This window comes from Pseudophryne corroboree, chromosome 6, assembly GCF_028390025.1.
Source record: "Pseudophryne corroboree isolate aPseCor3 chromosome 6, aPseCor3.hap2, whole genome shotgun sequence".
Taxonomy (NCBI): domain Eukaryota; kingdom Metazoa; phylum Chordata; class Amphibia; order Anura; family Myobatrachidae; genus Pseudophryne; species Pseudophryne corroboree.
In genome coordinates, this window is record NC_086449.1 from 225968580 (window position 1) to 225986314 (window position 17735).

Below are 17735 nucleotides of genomic sequence, written 5' to 3' on the forward strand. Positions count from 1 at the left end.
CATCAAGTCTCATTTTAATATCAGTGTGGGCAGTACAGATAGTGTAATGGTTAGAATTACTGCCTCACAGCATTGAGGTCATGTGTTCGATCAACACCATGGCTCTCTAACTGTGTAGAGTTTGTTTATTGTCCCCTAGTAGGTTAATAGGCTCCCAATAAAAATGAACTCTACTGTATGTGTGCACGTACATGTGTTTAGGGCGGACTAGATGGGCACAGTGGTTCTTATCTGTCGTCAAATTCTATGTTTCTATGTTAGGCTGTGTGCTACCTGTATACACACACTACTCCCACATGGTGAAGGTTTGGACACTACATTACAGGTTAGAGACAACCATTGTCCATGTTGTTGATCACTGGTTTTTGTTACCTGCTGCTTTGGATCTTCAGTATTTCTAGATTTATGTACAATGCTTGGAGTAACCACGCAGACTATGATAACAGAGACAATGGGATAGGGAGGCCCACAATGTATGCTGTACAGGGCCCCTTTGCTAAAGCTGGCCCTGGTGATATGATTTTGTTTTGGGCTCTGTGAAATAGATCATTTTGTACAAGGATTGTAGTGATTTACACCAAACTCTATTGGCAGGATGATATCACTTCTCATTTTAAAAACTAGGGGGCCCATTTATCAATGAGTGAAAAAACTAATTTTGAATGATAAAACTCATTGCATATGATGACTAGTGCTCCAGTCAATCCTCACTTAACTGTCAAACACATGACAGTTAGGAGCTGAACATGTTTGGAGCTGATTGGCTGGAGCACCATTTAACATACACAATGAGTTTTATCATCCACAATCAGTTTTATCATGTGTTGATAAATGAGCCACTAGATGTGAGCTATGATCATGGATGAACATACCATGTGTGTAGCTGCCTAAGTGTTCTCTAGTATGTTTTTTTATTTTTTAAATATTTCATATATTTTGTATTGTTTTCCTTATACTATTCATATGTCCTCTCATGGGGTGTTCTCGGCAGCAGCAGAGTTAAGTAAATATAAATAAAAAAACAAAAAATGCAGCTCAGGATATCATTGGTTAGAGGTAGTGAATAGAGCTAGTTGATATGGGGGTGAGAACACAGCAAACCACACACTCTTCCTTCCCTGTAGGCTGTGGCGGTACACACGCATAACCAAGAACAGCAATTGGTACCCTAGGACAGTGGGACAGTTTTAGAAATTGTAATAAATAAATATGACAGCTCAATGTGGCCAGTTTTGCAAATTAGATGAAAGACTGGAGCAGTCACCACACAAATCCTAAGAGAGGTTTCATCCATCACCCTGTAAGTGTTAGTTGTACCAAACATAGACAAAACCAACTCTGGAGCACATGTGCATACAGATATGGCCTCACTAACCTATTATCAAATCACGCCAAATAGCCCCATTTGGTGAACCTCAGATTTTGCAACGAAGCCACGCCATGCGTCTTGCCACATAGATTTGTACTGAATGTGCATTTTATTCACACAAAGATTGCAACAAAAGTACAGTGCACGAGTACCCCAAACTCTGCCGCTGACTTTGTATGCAGCATTAGTGACTTATAAGCTAGCCGAGGAAATTGAACAAGTTTGAGGACGCATACGATTGAGCCAAGCGTTCCACTTAGTATGTGAATGTATATGCCAGCACAACTGCAGCAAAAATACAAATGCTAAGCAAATGCTAAGTAATAGTTACTTTAGATGCAGGTGCTATGCGACACAGATGATACATTTAGAATAAGATACGAAAATCTGTGTATAGCAACGCGTGATCAGGGGAGCCACAACCTTTATGGTTGGAGGGGCACAGATATATATGATATTGGCGCCCCTATATCGCTGAATGTCACCCACCTACTGCGCACGAGCGGTCATTACACAGTACATGCACAAGTGGCTGATCCAGACAGTCCTTCTCCCAGGTAAATTGTGTTATGTAGTTCATAGCCTACAATGGCTAACGCTCATTGCTATTGTGATGGGAAACAGGGAAAGCGCAGCAGATATCAAAGATATCTGCTGCGGAACCCCTGTAATACTTTCAGGGGATACTTACATTTTAAGGGTATCCTGATTGTTCAGTGTCATTTTCCACAAAAGGTGTATAATAAATATGCTCCAAAAACATAACTGTAACATGTGAGTGACTTTATGTAGAAGATGAAGAGACACTATCCACTCATAGCTCACACCGTGGCTGAGGCTGTGCATGGAAGGTAATGAGACTTTACAGGGTACAGTTTAAGTTGAACACGGTTGGTAATGGGGGGGGAGGTAAGGAGGTGCTGTGAGAGAAGGGGGTGGGGCATAAAGCGGAGCTGAGAGATGAGAAGGACAAAAGGCTGGTCCCAGAGGAAGGGTCAGTCCACAGTAACTGGCCCCACATTGTAGGGATTGGAGGTAGGACACTGGATGTAGGCGGAGTAGGGCTGCGGGGTGGGAGGAGATGGAGCACCAGAAAGGGTATTATCTCCATCCTGGCACTGCATGTATTAACCCTGCGGGGCGCCCCCTTGCCCCCCCCCCCCCGTTCCAGCACCCATTATGGAGTGTTTAAAATGTGCCATGTGTCTTGTGCTATAAGGAATAAAAAGGATGGGTGAATGAGGATACATCTGGAAGAGGTCCACCTAAAATGTTGTTATCTTACTGTAATGAAGTACAAAGGAATCATGCTGCTATTCCCCACAGAGGAAGGAGGGAGATCATGTGATGCAGAATACACAACACTCCACCTCTCATCTCCAATGTTCTGCTGCTATTCTCCATAGAAGAAGGAGGGAGCTCATATGATGCAGAATGAACAACACTCCACCTCTCATCTCCAATGTTCTGCTGCTATTCTCCATAGAAGAAGGAGGGAGCTCATATGATGCAGAATGAACAACACTCCACCTCTCACCTCCAATGTTCTGCTGCTAATCCTCATAGAGGAAGGAGGGAGATCATGTGATGCAGAAAGCACAATACTCCACCACTCATCTCCAATGTTCTGCTGGCAATTCATCGCCTCTCTGTATTTCAGTCTTAGGGGTAAAGATGGGAGTTATATTTAAGATGGGATGTTGCCCATAGCAACCAGATTCCAGTTATTATCTTCTATTTATTTATTTATTTATTTATTACCAGTTATTTATATAGCGCACACATATTCCGCAGTGCTTTACAGAGAATACTTGGCCATTCACATCAGTCCCTGCCCTAGTGGAGCTTACAATCTATTCCCTACCAAATGTACACGCACACACATTCACGCCAGGGTTAATTTTGTTGGGATCCAATTAACCTACCAGTATATTTTTGGATTGTGGAAGGAAACCCACGCAGGTACAGGGAGAATATACAAACTCCACACAGTTAGAGCCATGATGGGAATCGAACCCATGACCTCAGTGCTGTGAGGAAGTAATGCTAACCATTACACCATCCGTACTGCCCTAATCTGATTGGTTGCTATGGGCAACATCCCATCTTAAATAAAACTCCCATCTTAGTAAATTAACCCCTTAGTCTCAGTTTAATTACAAGTAGAGCTTGTCTCTTAAGTTCAGCAGATCATACAGGATAAGAGCTCAGGCCAACACAGCATAGATCTGAGCAAGGGACAAATGATGCTTAAAGCAGGAAGGCGTTATCGGCTCTAGGTGAAGGCTTGGAGGGCTCTCACTAACCAAGTTACTGCATACTAAGCCTCACTGCTGACAGGGAACAAGCTCTGCCCCAGGATGCACTATATATTACTATGTTTTGCTTTTATTTATAGCATAGATTATTAATATTATTGTTTTATATGCATTTCTATTATAAGATCATTTACCCAATGAATTCTGTAGCTAGTATATGTATTAGATCTGAGACCTAGGCTATAATGGGTTAGAATTTTAATGAGATCTGGGCAGGGGCAGAGTAACGCAAGATGTGGCCCATATGCAGTGCCATCCTCTCAGCTGTACTTCTTACCTTGTGTGTCAACAAGCAGGTCCCTCCTCCTCCACAGTGTCATCTTCCCAGTGATATTTGGGTGCAGGGTGTACAGTACGAGGCTACCCTGGACCCAGGGGCCCTTGTGGACTGCACACTCTGCATCCATTATGAATACCCCTATGGTGACCCAAGACATTAGACCAATAAGCTTTATTATAAGTCTTACTGACACTGTTACCAGGAAATTAGCTCTGCCCCCCGGATGCACTATACAGGAGGTCAGTGCTGAGGTATTAGAAGTTGAAGGAGATATATATATATATATATGATAGGGGGGAGAAATATTTGCGCCACTTGTGTACAACACCAAATGATCTAGGATCCACGTATAGAAAATTAATGACACTCCCTAGGAATTAGCACAGGGCGTCAGCTGTCCCCCAAAGAACACAGGGATGGTAATTCCCTGAAACAACGAGTAATGCACACAGGGGGGTGGGAGATATAGCGACCGTCGGTGTCTTAAAATAGTTCAGTAAGTGTGGATCTAAAAAAGTGTATCTAAAAATGAGTAACCAGATCGAAAAAAAGTGAATTAAAAAGGGGGGATGGTTATTTAGACACTAAAACAGATAATAATTAAATACAGTGTCTTACTGACACTGTTACCAGGAAATTAGCTCTGCCCCCCGGATGCACTATACAGGAGGTCAGTGCTGAGGTATTAGAAGTTGAAGGAGATATATATATATATATATATATATATATATAGCGACAAAATGAGCTGGCAGTCTTAAAGACTTAGAACAAACCGAAGACACAGTTAAGATGCCAACGTTTCAGGGCTTCAGCCCTTTTATGAAGCCCTGAAACGTTGGCATCTCAACTGTGTCTTCGGTTTGTTCTAAGTCTTTAAGACTGCCAGCTCATTTTGTCGCTATACATTTATTAAGGAGAGTAGGGCACCGGAGCATACACCTGTTTAACCATAGGAGTGCTGGACTTCATGTACTTTCATATATATATATATATATATATATATATATATATGTAAAATGTGTAGGCTTATATCAGTAGCAGTGTCTACATTGCAGGCACAGTTTATTGTGTGGTAGAGTTTGGAGCTATTTACATATGGTAAACTGAAAAGATATGTGCCTTGTATGCTTTTTTTAATTACTGTATGAATATTTTACAGTGTTTTCTACGGAGTTCTGTACACCAAGAAGGCATAGAAAATAAATATAACATAATCTTATTCATCCTTGTATATATTGCATATGTTTCATTAAGTAAATGATGAGAAAGTCTGAAATAGATATAAGAAAATAGCTTACTTTGATTGCTATTTCCTTCTTTGGTAATGTACAGTATCTGTCTCTTGTATCTAATTTATTTTTTTATTTTGTAGATGATGAAGATTATTGTTTTTATATGCATTCCAATCCTAGATAATAAAAGGCTAACGCTGCTCCTCACCTATCTGGGGGGAATTCAAGCGTCTTGCGTGCTTGTAGCCACCAGATGGCACCTGACGGAGCAATTCAAGTGTTGCTCCATTCGGGCGCACACAGCCATCAGCACTGACAATACTGTTATGTTGTTCCATCATTTTTACGGGCTGGTAATTAGTTATTAATTAATTTACCCCAGGACATGTGTAGTAGGTATGTTACAGATCTGGGACCTTTGGCTGTGGTGGATTAGAATTGTAATGAGGCCTGTGATACTAGAGGAATACAGGGATGACCAGGACTAGTAATGGTGATCCATGCCTAACACCAACCCATATGTGCTACATGCCTACAACACTGTACTATCCACGTCATGCTCTACACTGCAATTTAACATGCTGCAGGTGGTACAAAATATATTTTGCTGCCTAGGTCCATCAAGGCTAATAATCTTTTTCTTTCTTTAATATACTGAGACTACATACAGGTTTATCCTAAACTCTAAGGTCTCCCTGAATTTCAACATGGTCAGATTATTGGCAGTCAGAATGTAAAATTTTGATACCCAATGATGTCGGCGACAGCAAAATGTTCAGAAGGGCGACAGCAAAATGCCGAAATAGTATGCATGTGTTATTTTTTAGGGTTAGGGCTAGGATAAGGGTCAGAATTAGGCTAAGGTTTAGTGCAGTGGTTCTCAAACTGCGTGCCATGGCACCCTGGGGTGCCTCAGGACACTTGCAAGGGTGCCTTGGATTGGTGGTCCAGGACCAACTCAAATTATTTATGGTCAATGTAATTGGCAAAACCAGTGCCGGTGGCTGTCAATCGTAAAATATGTGGACAAGCAGAAGCAAATCTTGTCCATCACCACACAATAGACGCTAAGGATGACACAATTTACTTATTTTAATATTTATTTCCCCAAAAAATTCTAAAACTCTAGGGTTCCGTGATTCAAAAAAGTTTGGGAACCACTGGTTTAGGGTTAAGTTTTGGGCTAGGGTGTTTCCAGAGAGGAGGAGGCCTGAGTGCCGGCTCTGTCTGGGCCCCCTCCTCTCTAGCTGGCAGTGCTTAGCTCATACGCAGATCTCTGAGGGAAAAAAATTCCCAGTGATTTTTCTATGGCGCATAAGCCATTTTACTAGTGATTACTGCAGCGCTGCAGCTGCGCCGTGGAACTCCGGAGGTTAAGTATTAAAAATAATGGGTGCACGGTGTGCAGTGTGGGCTCCCCTGGACCCCAGGAGCCTGTGTGCACCGCACACTGCACCCATTATATATACTCCAGTGGTTTGGGGCTAAAAGTAGCAAAAAACAGTATGCTGGCATGCTGGTGGCAGCATGTAAATGTCATCATTATGAACATGTCAACATGTTAACCATGATGGCATTTGTCCACCAACCTGTTGTCTGTGTCAGCATTCCAACTGTCATCTTTTCATAACACACCACTCGCCTTCTCCACATAGCGAAATAACACATTTCCACTACTGATTGCTCAGAAAACATATAAATAAGAAGTTTATTGTCCAAAACGTTAAACATTCAACTGGCATCTGTACCATATGAGCCAGGGCATGGTGTTATTAGTTTTCATTTGTTTACTAAATAATTCAAGATTGCTGTATTAGATTGCTGTGCACGGTATGCAGTCAGCATACCGATAGTCAGAATCCCGGCTGTCACAATACCGACGCCGGGATTCCGTCAGGGCCACTATAACGCGCCAGTATACCGAGACCACGAGGGCTTAGTGGCGCTTGCCCACCTGCCGGCATTCCACCGCTCGGGATGCCGATATCGGGATCCTGATGTTCGGAATCCAGCCGGCAGGATCTCATACCGATCCCCTGTGTACTTTTTGTACTCCTTTTTCCCTATATTAGCAAAATTCATTTGTATGCTTCTAGGGAAGATTGCTTTTGACATCTGACATTCAATGTACTACAATGATGAGCCTTAATATGTTAACGTGTTTGTGTCCAATCTTCAACATAAGTTACAAAAAAGTTTGAACTAGTTGTTACTAGTAAAAGTAACATACCTGTTTCACAACAGTCATGACCCGGACAAGCCAACGCTGGATCCATGTTCCAGTTGAACTTTGAATTTCAATGAATTCATCCATTTGTTTTGGTGTCTTAATATGGGAAACCTGATAGAAAAGAAATGCAATTAGTAATGCCGGTGTTTATTACTCTCCCTTTCTAACGACTATGGTTTTCTGTTTATTTTATTAGCGCCTATACCTGTAGTATTTTTAAAAATGAGACCCCCCCCCCAATATATTTTTTTGTATTTTTAAATCATCTGTAAAATTAAGTGAAAATAAGATGACCATGTGTAATTTCCTATAGTTATTGTAGATTGTGTAGGTAACATCAGCTTGCAGTGGGTACTACTACTGACAGTATATGGGTGGTCATTCCGAGTTGTTCGCTCGCTGCCGTTTTTACAGAATTGCGATCAGGCTAAAAACCGGCAGTTCTGAGCATGCGTATGGGCCACAGGGCGCACGCGCTAAGTAATTTCACACAAAACTATTCAATTTTACACACGGCCGAGCTACACTTTTCAGTCGCTCTGCTGATCGGTGAGTGATTGACAGGAAGTGAGTGTTTCTGGGTGGTAACTGAGTGTGCTAAAAAACGCAGGCGTGCCAGGCAAAAACACAGGAGTGGCTGGCTGAACGCAGGGCGTGTTTGTGACGTCAAACCAGGAACTAAACTGACTGCAGTGATCGCAAGATAGGAGTAGGTCTGGAGCTACTCAGAAACGGCATGAAATTTTTTATTAGCAATTCTGCTACTCTTTCGATCGCACTTCTGTTAAGCTAAGATACACTCCTAGAGGGCGGTGGCTTAGCGTGTGCACTGCTGCTTTAAGCAGCTAGCGAGCAATCAACTCGGAATGACCACCATGGTCTCTCTATCTCTAGCTGTTCGCAGTATCCAAAGCATTAGCTACTGACTCCTGCAAGGCTTCTTTATGTGCTCTATTGCACCTACGTGTTTGCCAAGAACATTCAATGGTAGCACACCCATTTCTTAGGCTTTGGAAATATCCCCCTAATATAAAATAACAGCACATCTATTATAAGTGTAGGTCTTCCCTTTCACTCATGCAGACATTTGCATAATTGTGTTGCTTTTTTTGTCATTAAAGATTTTTATTACTTTGGGTGAAGTGCAACTAAAAACATGCTATCTGGTAGGTGCAAAGTAGAGATGAGCCGGTTCGGTTTTACTCGGTTCTCAAAATGGCATCTTATTGGCTATCCAAAACACGTGACATCTGTGAGCCAATAAGATGCCGTTTTGAGAACCGAGTAAAACCGAACCCGCTCATCTCTAGTGCAAAGCGATATTTTACATATTACTGTAACAATAAAACCTGTAATCTAGGTCCCTTATACTTATCAGAGTCTTTATGACAATGGACGAGGACTGTACAGATTCCTGCTAAACAGGAACACCGCAAAAATGCGCCTTCTCATCCCATTTGGCTCATGGAGCCAGAGGAATAAAACAATACAGTTAATGAATCCTGCCATGAATAAATAAATCTAATTTCTGCCCTTCATTGCATAAGGTGCGCTCATGTGTCTACGTCACATATAACAAGGTATGTCCTTGGTCAGCACACCTACTCCAGTGGTTTTAATAATAAACTTTTATACCCCCAGCAGACACCACTATCTTGCCAACAGAGCACAACTTTGCAGAGGTCCAAAGTGCATTTGCCCTCCTGTTTTACTCTTTTGTGGTTTGTGAATGACCTTACCCGCTTGCCATAATTCAATCATCAGGTTGATCTAATGAAATTGATTTCTACTTTTTGCTAAGTAAGCAAACTTAAAAGCTGAACGCAAAGTACATTTTCCATATCCCGCAGCTATCACAGACCCAATCAGCCCTTGTGTACTCAGCGCACACTATACCTTTTTAAGTTTAATAGTTTTCAAGCAATTTTTTATCATCAGACTACTCCTGATACTCTGAGTCACAAGGCTGAGAAAATAACTTCAAATTAAAAAAATACCAGTCTCAGAAGAACGGTATTGTCTTGGGAAAATCAGGACCTATGCAAGCCATATGTTTGTCATACAAATATGAATATTTTACTAGGGATTATTTGTCATAGACATATAGATTATTTCTTACTGTGAAAACTTTTTCTGGCTCTCCCTTTGCTCTCATATTAGTGTCGTGAATCTTCTTTAGTATCATCCAAGCTTCATCATGTTTACCTGTCTGTGGAAGAACCCAAATCCAATTAATACATTTATCAAGTAGCGACAGGTGTCATTTGTCAATGCAATGTCCAACTATTTTATGGGGGTAGACAGTTTTTACATTTACTCTATGTAGAAAAATAGAGAGTAGAGGCTAGTACAGTTTGGCAAATACATATTGGCACTGTTAAAAGGTAGATAAAGCATTGCAGTAGCAATATTACTAGACTACTATGGGGGGAATTCAGTTAGAACCCATAAGCATTTGTGTGCAAAAAAAAAAAACAGTTTTTTTTTTTCACAATCATTCCTGATGTTTTGCTTTGGGCTATTCAGTTAGAGTCCATTTATTGCCCCCTGAAAAATTATCTGTATTTGGGCAAAAACACATCGAATCCATGATAAGTTCAAGACCTATGTATTTTCACTGTCCGATTCGCAAAAACCAGGCTAATTATCTGGGAACTTTTTTTTTTTTTTGACCCTCTGAGGCAGATGAAAAAATTCTCAGATGACTGACAGCTTCGGGGCTAACTGGATCACCACAGGGGATCAATTAGCCTGCTGTAATCTACCGCAGCTAATTGAATTTCCCCCCTATATTTCTTAATAAATCCATTAGAGAAAACTTGTGAAAAAGAGAAATGGAATTAGAATGTGTTTGAATGGGTCAGTTTACTATAAGTACAGTATAGTATATTATTTTTCAGGACACTTCAGTTAAAATAACAGTAGTTAAATAACCATAAAATATTAATTACCATTCACTGTTCTTTGCACACAAGTCATAGTCATATGCATGTAGAGCTAAGACTGACCCAGCTCCTGAATATATGAAACTATGCAGCAAATGCCTCACTGAGAAGCAGACATTTAGTCTGATATATATATATGATATATATATATATATATATATATATATGATAGATATATATATATACATGATATATCTATATGATAGATAGATAGATAGATAGATAGATAGATAGATAGATAGATAGATCGATAGATAGATAGATATGAGATATATATATATATATATATATATATGAGATATATATATATACATATATACACTGCTCAAAAAAATAAAGGGAACACTAAAATAACACATCCTAGATCTGAATGAATTAAATATTCTTATTAAATACTTTGTTATTTACATAGTTGAATGTGCTGACAACAAAATCACACAAAAATTATCAATGGAAATCAAATTTATTAACCCATGGAGGTCTGGATTTGGAGTCACACTCAAAATTAAAGGGGAAAAACACACTACAGGCTGATCCAACTTTGATGTAATGTCCTTAATACAAGTCAAAATGAGGCTCAGTAGTGTGTTGCCTCCACGTGCCTGTATGACCTCCCTACAATGCCTGGACGTGCTCCTGATGAGGTGGCGGATGGTCTCCTGAGGGATCTCCTCCCAGACCTGGACTAAAGCATCCGCCAACTCCTGGACAGTCTGTGGTGCAACGTGGCGTTAGTGGATGGAGCGGGACATGATGTCCCAGATGTGCTCAATTGGATTCAGGTCTGGGGAACGGGCGTGCCAGTCCATAGCATCAATGCCTTCGTCTTGCAGGAACTGCTGACACACTCCAGTCACATGAGGTCTAGCATTGTCTTGCATTAGGAGGTACCCAGGGCAAGCTGCACCAGCATATGGTCTCACAAGGGGTCTGAGGATCTCATCTCGGTACCTAATGGCAGTCAGGCTACCACATGGAAGGCTGTGCGGCCCCCCAAAGAAATGCCACCCCACACCAATACTGACCCACTGCCAAACCGGTCATGCTGGAGGATGTTGCAGGCAGCAGAACGTTCTCCTTGGCGTCTCCAGCCTCTGTCACATCTGTCACATGTGCTCAGTGAGAACATGCTTTCATCTGTGAAGAGCACAGGGCGCCAGTGGCGAATTTGCCAATCTTGGTGTTCTCTGGCAAATGCCAAACGTCCTGCATGGAGTTGGGCTGTAAGCACAACCCCCACCTGTGGACGTCGGGCCCTCATACCACCCTCATGGAGTCTGTCTCTGATCGTTTGAGTAGACACATACACATTTGTGGCTTGCTGGAGGTCATTTTGCAGGGCTCTGGCAGTGCTCCTCCTGTTCCTTCTTGCACAAAGGCGGAGGTAGCGGTCCTGCTGCTGGGTTGTTGCCCTCCTACGGCCTCCTCCACGTCGCCTGATGTACTGGCCTGTCTCCTGGTAGCGCCTCCATGCTCTGGACACTACGCTGACAGACACAGCAAACCTTCTTGCCACAGCTTGCATTGATGTGCCATCCTGGATGAGCTGCACTACCTGAGCCACTTGTGTGGGTTGTAGACTCCGTCTCATTCTACCACTAGAGTGAAAGCACCACCAGCTTTCAAAAGTGACCAAAACATCAGCAAGAAAGCATAAGAGCTAATAAGTGGTCTGTGGTCACCACCTGCAGTACATCTCCTTTATTGGGGGTGTCTTGCTAATTGCCTATAATTTTCACCTGTTGTCTATTCCATTTGCACAACAGCATATGAAATTGATTGTCAATCAGTGTTGCTTCCTAAGTGGATAGTTTGATTTCAAGGAAGTGTGATTGACTTGGAGTTACATTGTGTTGTTTAAGTGTTCCCTTTATTTTTTTTGAGCAGTGTATATATATATATATATATATATATATATATACACACACACACATTTTTTTTAATCAATGTATTAAGAATTGTTACAACTCCTGGAGCTAATTCTGAGTTGGGAGTAAGTAACTTTGCACATGGGCAAAACCATGTTGCACTGCAGGTGGGGGAGACTAAAAATGTGTGGAGAGATTTAGATTTGAGAGAGGTGTGTCCAAACTCTAATCTAATTTGCTGTGTAAAAATAAAGCTGTCCAGTATTTATGGGTTACATGCAAAAGCAGACATTTACCCTGTATTTACCCTGCATGCAAAAATAGTAAATGTATTTTTACCGCTTGCATTGCAACATGGTTTGTCATGGTGCAAAGTCACCCACTTTTTTTTAGTTTTGCTCCACTCTAAGAATAAGCCCCTCATGAGGTTACACATTATTAATGATGTAGGATATGCAATAGCTATATAGCCTCCTAATGGGGTCTGTGTCCTCAGCACTTGTGTGTTCTGTTGTCAGCCCTCAGGACCTGATTCGCACCAGTGCTAATATTCTTGCAAATGGTTGATGTCTTCCAAGCATCTAAGTTGCTAAAAAAAAATCACACAGAGCATGCGTCCTATGGTGTTTGAACAAAAGCACAGCAGCAATGGAAACATATGGTCTTTGAAATGTGTTGGAAATCTATTGGGCATTCCTGGAAGGTGACTTGTAGGAGGCTATTCAGATGTACAGAGATGCACTGTGTGATGTGCTTATTATGGGAGTGTCGCAAACCTTGTCACATAACTCAGATGCTTAGGGGCATATGTACTAAGCCTTGGAGAGAGATAAAGTGTATGGAGTTAAAGGCCCCCATTTAGCACGCCTTGGAGAGTGATAAATAACACAGTGATAAAGTATCAGCCAATTAGCTCCCAACTGCCATGTTACAGTCCGTGTTTGAAAAATGACAGTTAGGAGCTGATTGGTTGGTACTTTATCACTGTGCTGTTTATCACTCTCCAAGGCTTGATAAATCTGGGCCAAAGTATCAACCAACCAGTTCATTTTACAAACACAGCCTGTAACATGGCAGTTAGGAGCTGATTGGCTGGCTCTCCACTTTCCCTCTCTCCAAGGCTTAGTACAGATGCCCCATTATCTCTTATATTGGAAGCCACAAAGAGTCTGCACCTAGCATGGGGCAGGTGCAAGTTTCGATGATGAGTCTGATGGTAGCGTCTCAACAGGATTGTTGAAACTAAGGACGCACAAAGTGGGTGTCTCAGTCATTGTACAGTCAGATGCACACTTGTACACCAGGTGATTAGCATAAAGGGGCACAAACACCACTACAGAAGATGTTAAAGCGGACACAGCAGCTGGCATTCTGATCCTTCAGTCTGTTATTATAAATAAAGAGAACTGATTGTATTATTCCATATGGGATGGTATCAAAATACCAGCGGTCCCCATCCCAACATCTCCAAATTCCAAGGGATCTCCATACTACTTTATTATTGACATGATTTGGGTAATATTCTATTGGTGGGGCTAAAATGGCCTTAAATAAATTGAAAATAAAACTATAGTAGTCCTGAAAATAAAACTATATAAAACCAAATTGAAAAGAATTATTGTAAACATGTGTGTGGTGCATTTTTGTTAACTATTCATTGTTGCAAAAAAACTGACCTATTTCTAAAATCACTTTTAAAAAATCTATAAAAGAAAAGAAATTTGTTATAATATTTATTTTTGAAATTGCATTAAATTAACATTTGATCTTGAATTTTCAGGACATTTCAACACATTTACAGTATGTCCTATTAGTCTTTTATAATATAAACATTACATTGTTGGGCAATAATAGAGCAAGAACTTTACAGCAGGTTCCCAATCTCTGCCATTACAATCCAGGTGTTTAGGATATCCATGCTTGAGCCCAGATGGTTACATGAATTTGTCTAAGGTACTAATTAAGTACCTGTGCTCAAGCCTTAAAACCTGGACTGAAATGCTGGAGTTTGGGAACCTCTGCTCTACAGTATCTTGAAGAGGGAAATTCAATTCATAGCAATGGCTGAGAAGAGCATATGGAAGGTGAAGCCACCTTGCAAACTGAATCTATGTTCAATTCCCTCATACCCTATAGAGGTGTGATCAAAAGTTATCAGTGAGTTTCCACCATAATAGACGATAATGTGGGCATTTTAGCGGCATATCGCTATGATTTGGATTTTCCCCTTTGATTGATGTGCATACAAACAAAAGATGGCAAAAAACAAATGACACATAAGAGTAAGTTAGAGAATGAGATCACAAGACTGAAATCCATTACTGTACCTCTAGTAAGAAGCGAGGACTTTCCGGCATAAACTTTAGGGCGATTATAGAGGCAATGCACGGCAGGACACATATCACCACAAATACTCTCCAGCTGTGGAAATGGTAGTGGGTCCCCATGCTGAATCCCCATCCTGCAGAATAATGTATTGCTTAAAGAGAAGACACTCATATACAGTACACTGGTTACTTGTACACTAAGGGCCTAATTCAGACCTGATTGTAGCAGCACATTTGTTGGCAGATTGCCAAAACCATGTGCACTGCAGGAAGGGGGGGGGGGGGGCAGATATAACATGTGCAGAGAGAGTTAGTTTGAGTAGGGAGTGTTCAAACTGAAATCTAAATTGCAGTGTAAAAATAAGGCAGCCAGTATTTACCCTGCACAGAAACAATATAACCCATTCAAATCTAACTCTCTCTGCACATGTTCCATCTGCCTCACCTGCAGTGCACATGGTTTTGCCCATCTGCTAACAAATTTGCTGCTACGATCAGGTCTGAAATAGGCCCTAAGTTGTAGCCTTGCATTCCATTAAAATGTAAATCACTGATACAATCTGAAGTTTATATGTGAATAAACATAAATACAGTAGATTTATTCTCAAATCATTGCCCTTGACTTTCTATTGCGGTTACAGAACATTATTATCTGTGTATATTATTTTTTTCTTATTGATTCCAAGATTTTAAGGCCGGAACATGGAGTACTTATGTTATGAAGTAGACCAGCAAGACTTGTACTCTACATTGTATGATACATGAGCAAGTGTTTCCAGTAAGCAATTATGTATGAAGAATAGAAATATAATACTAGTTTCTTAATAAAAGGAACACTGGCAATGTACATTTGACCATGAGAAGAGTGGAGCCTTATTATTGTAGCTCCTTATAAAGAGAGTAGGTGCATTATAACCTCTCACCATAGTGTGGAATGATGCTCCAAGCCATCGCTGATGCATAGATTGCTCCCATCATCCAAAACATGCAAAGCCAGCTCAGGTGCTCTCCTCTCTTCTCCCGAGCTAGGAACTCAGAGAAATAGGCAAACACGATGGGAAGAGACCCCCCAATACTAAAGAAGCAGAAACAAAGAAAGGTAGGAAGAGAAGTTGAAAATGCTGAAAATATTTTAGCATTCACAAAGAAGTCACCCGTTGCGGGCCCCCTCATCTCCAGCAGCTAGTAAACTCTGGTATAATATCAGAGTCTACTGCGTATGCGCTGGTCTCTGGGAACATGGCGGCCATTTTCCAAGTCACTTGTGCCCGTACTGCAGGGCTACTGCTGGGGTAAGTATACTATATGGGTGCAACGTGTGTGGTGGGCCCGTGTGCACCGCACACACTACACCCATTCTAGAAACACCTATGTCACCAGTGTTATTAAAGATCTTAAGCACTGCTTACAAGTAAAACTGCATATTCATTTGTAACCACTAACCATATAACTTGAAGATATACTGCTGTAACTGGAATGTTTTCAGGGCTAAGACTAATACAGAATCTCCCAAACAGTCTCTAGTGGTTCTGTATGAGATTGTGGTCAATAAAGATTTTAGCTACTACATTAAGGGGAACAGTATTTATCATGGCATGTAGAGAGATAGTGGATAAAAATAAAGGACTACCCAATCAACTCCTGTTATTTTTCAACACAGCCTATAAAATAAGAGTTAGAAGCTGTGGTTACTGCTTTACATCTCTCCATTTTACCTTTCTCCATGCTTTGATAAATACTTCCCTAAATGTCTTTTATATACTGTAGTCAAATGATGGGGATTTAAAGAATAAATGTGTCCCATAAAAAGGTACTCACCCAAATCCAGAAATAAGGCGGCAGAAAAGGAAGAACCCGTACCCCTGAACAAAGGACGACAAGGATGAAAATGTAGCATTGATGGTCAGCGAGATAAGGAGGCATTTCTTCCTCCCCAGTCTATCTGCCAGTCCTCCCCACACAAATGCACCACACATCATCCCAAGGTACACTATTAATCCTGTTTGGGAGATGAGAAAGAGATCACAGTGAGAGAAAAATAAATCTGATAAGTGGAAAGTTAATGTTACAGTACATGGTGTATATATACACAGTGCTTCCTCTTTATACTGCCCATATGCAGAGTTGGTGAGAAGGGGCAGACCTTTTTTGAATCAAAGTAGTAATATTCAGCCAATCATCTCCCTAGCAATCAGTGATATCAGAGGACTATTTACTAAAGGTCCCCCTCCTCTTCTTTTTTTCTGTACCCTGTTTTCATTTGTGTAAAACTTTAAGAAAGGGCCACAATGAAGCAATCACACCACATTGGTCACTTGGGCGCCATGCCCCCACATGCCCCCCACTGTGCCCACCTGGCTGTCCATTCCTGGTGGGGACAGTCAGAAAGTCAGCAAGTATGCCATACTGAAACCCAATGTTTTGTACATGAATGATGGGACGATGTTCTCAGCACCCAGAGAAGCTCAAAGGTTCAGCAGCCTGTGTGTGTTTGCTTGTAAGTGAATGTATATGTACTGTATATGTGTAAATTCATGTCTATGCCTGTTATAACATCACTCAATTATACAGCAGTCCCAGTCATCCATTATAATATGTGTGCATCAGGTATAACTCCACAGCTGCTATCTACAAGAATCAGCCATACAGCACAGAGTTACATAATGAAGGGCATTCTGAGTACAAACTGCAGGTGATGTATTGAGAACTGCTGACTGTGTATACAAGACACCAAGCAGTCCATGCTCTGGAAGTCTGTTAAATTGTGGGCCAAGAATACATTTAGAAGTCTCCATAAAAGTGTTACCCTGTTAAGCAAACAAGTAGGCTGAGGTGGTCTGAAAGCACATTACAGGAAGCCTCTGGAGAGCTGTGATTCAGCTTGCACAGTGTCTGGCAGTGGAATAATCCCAGCCCTGACACATTGTTAGCGGAATGCTGCCAGTGTGCAATTTACATTACAGCAATGCCTTATGACAGGGTGTACCTTACTGCACACAAACTTTCATGATTGCCATCTGGATAATGACACATTTTCCCCTAGCAGAAGGCGTTTCTGACATTGAATAGGATTAACTGATTAATTCAATTATTCTTGCATTAAGAATTGAAACTGCTCTACGAGCCACTGGGTACATTTCGTCAGAAGGGGACATTGGAAGTTGTT

At 41.1% G+C, this 17735-nt stretch overlaps 1 protein-coding gene across 2 annotated transcripts in view; it reads right to left on the bottom strand.

Annotated features, from left to right (window-relative positions):
* The window catches only part of SV2B (synaptic vesicle glycoprotein 2B), a 348297-nt gene that overhangs the window by 39289 nt on the left and 291273 nt on the right, over positions 1–17735 (bottom strand). For both annotated transcript variants that reach the window (XM_063925737.1, XM_063925736.1), the window contains 5 exons: positions 16388–16568; positions 15493–15644; positions 14570–14703; positions 9549–9638; positions 7430–7540 (listed from right to left, as the gene is read on the bottom strand). In XM_063925737.1, the coding sequence (XP_063781807.1) occupies positions 7430–7540; positions 9549–9638; positions 14570–14703; positions 15493–15644; positions 16388–16568 (668 nt within the window). The remainder of the gene's footprint in view (positions 1–7429; positions 7541–9548; positions 9639–14569; positions 14704–15492; positions 15645–16387; positions 16569–17735) is intronic.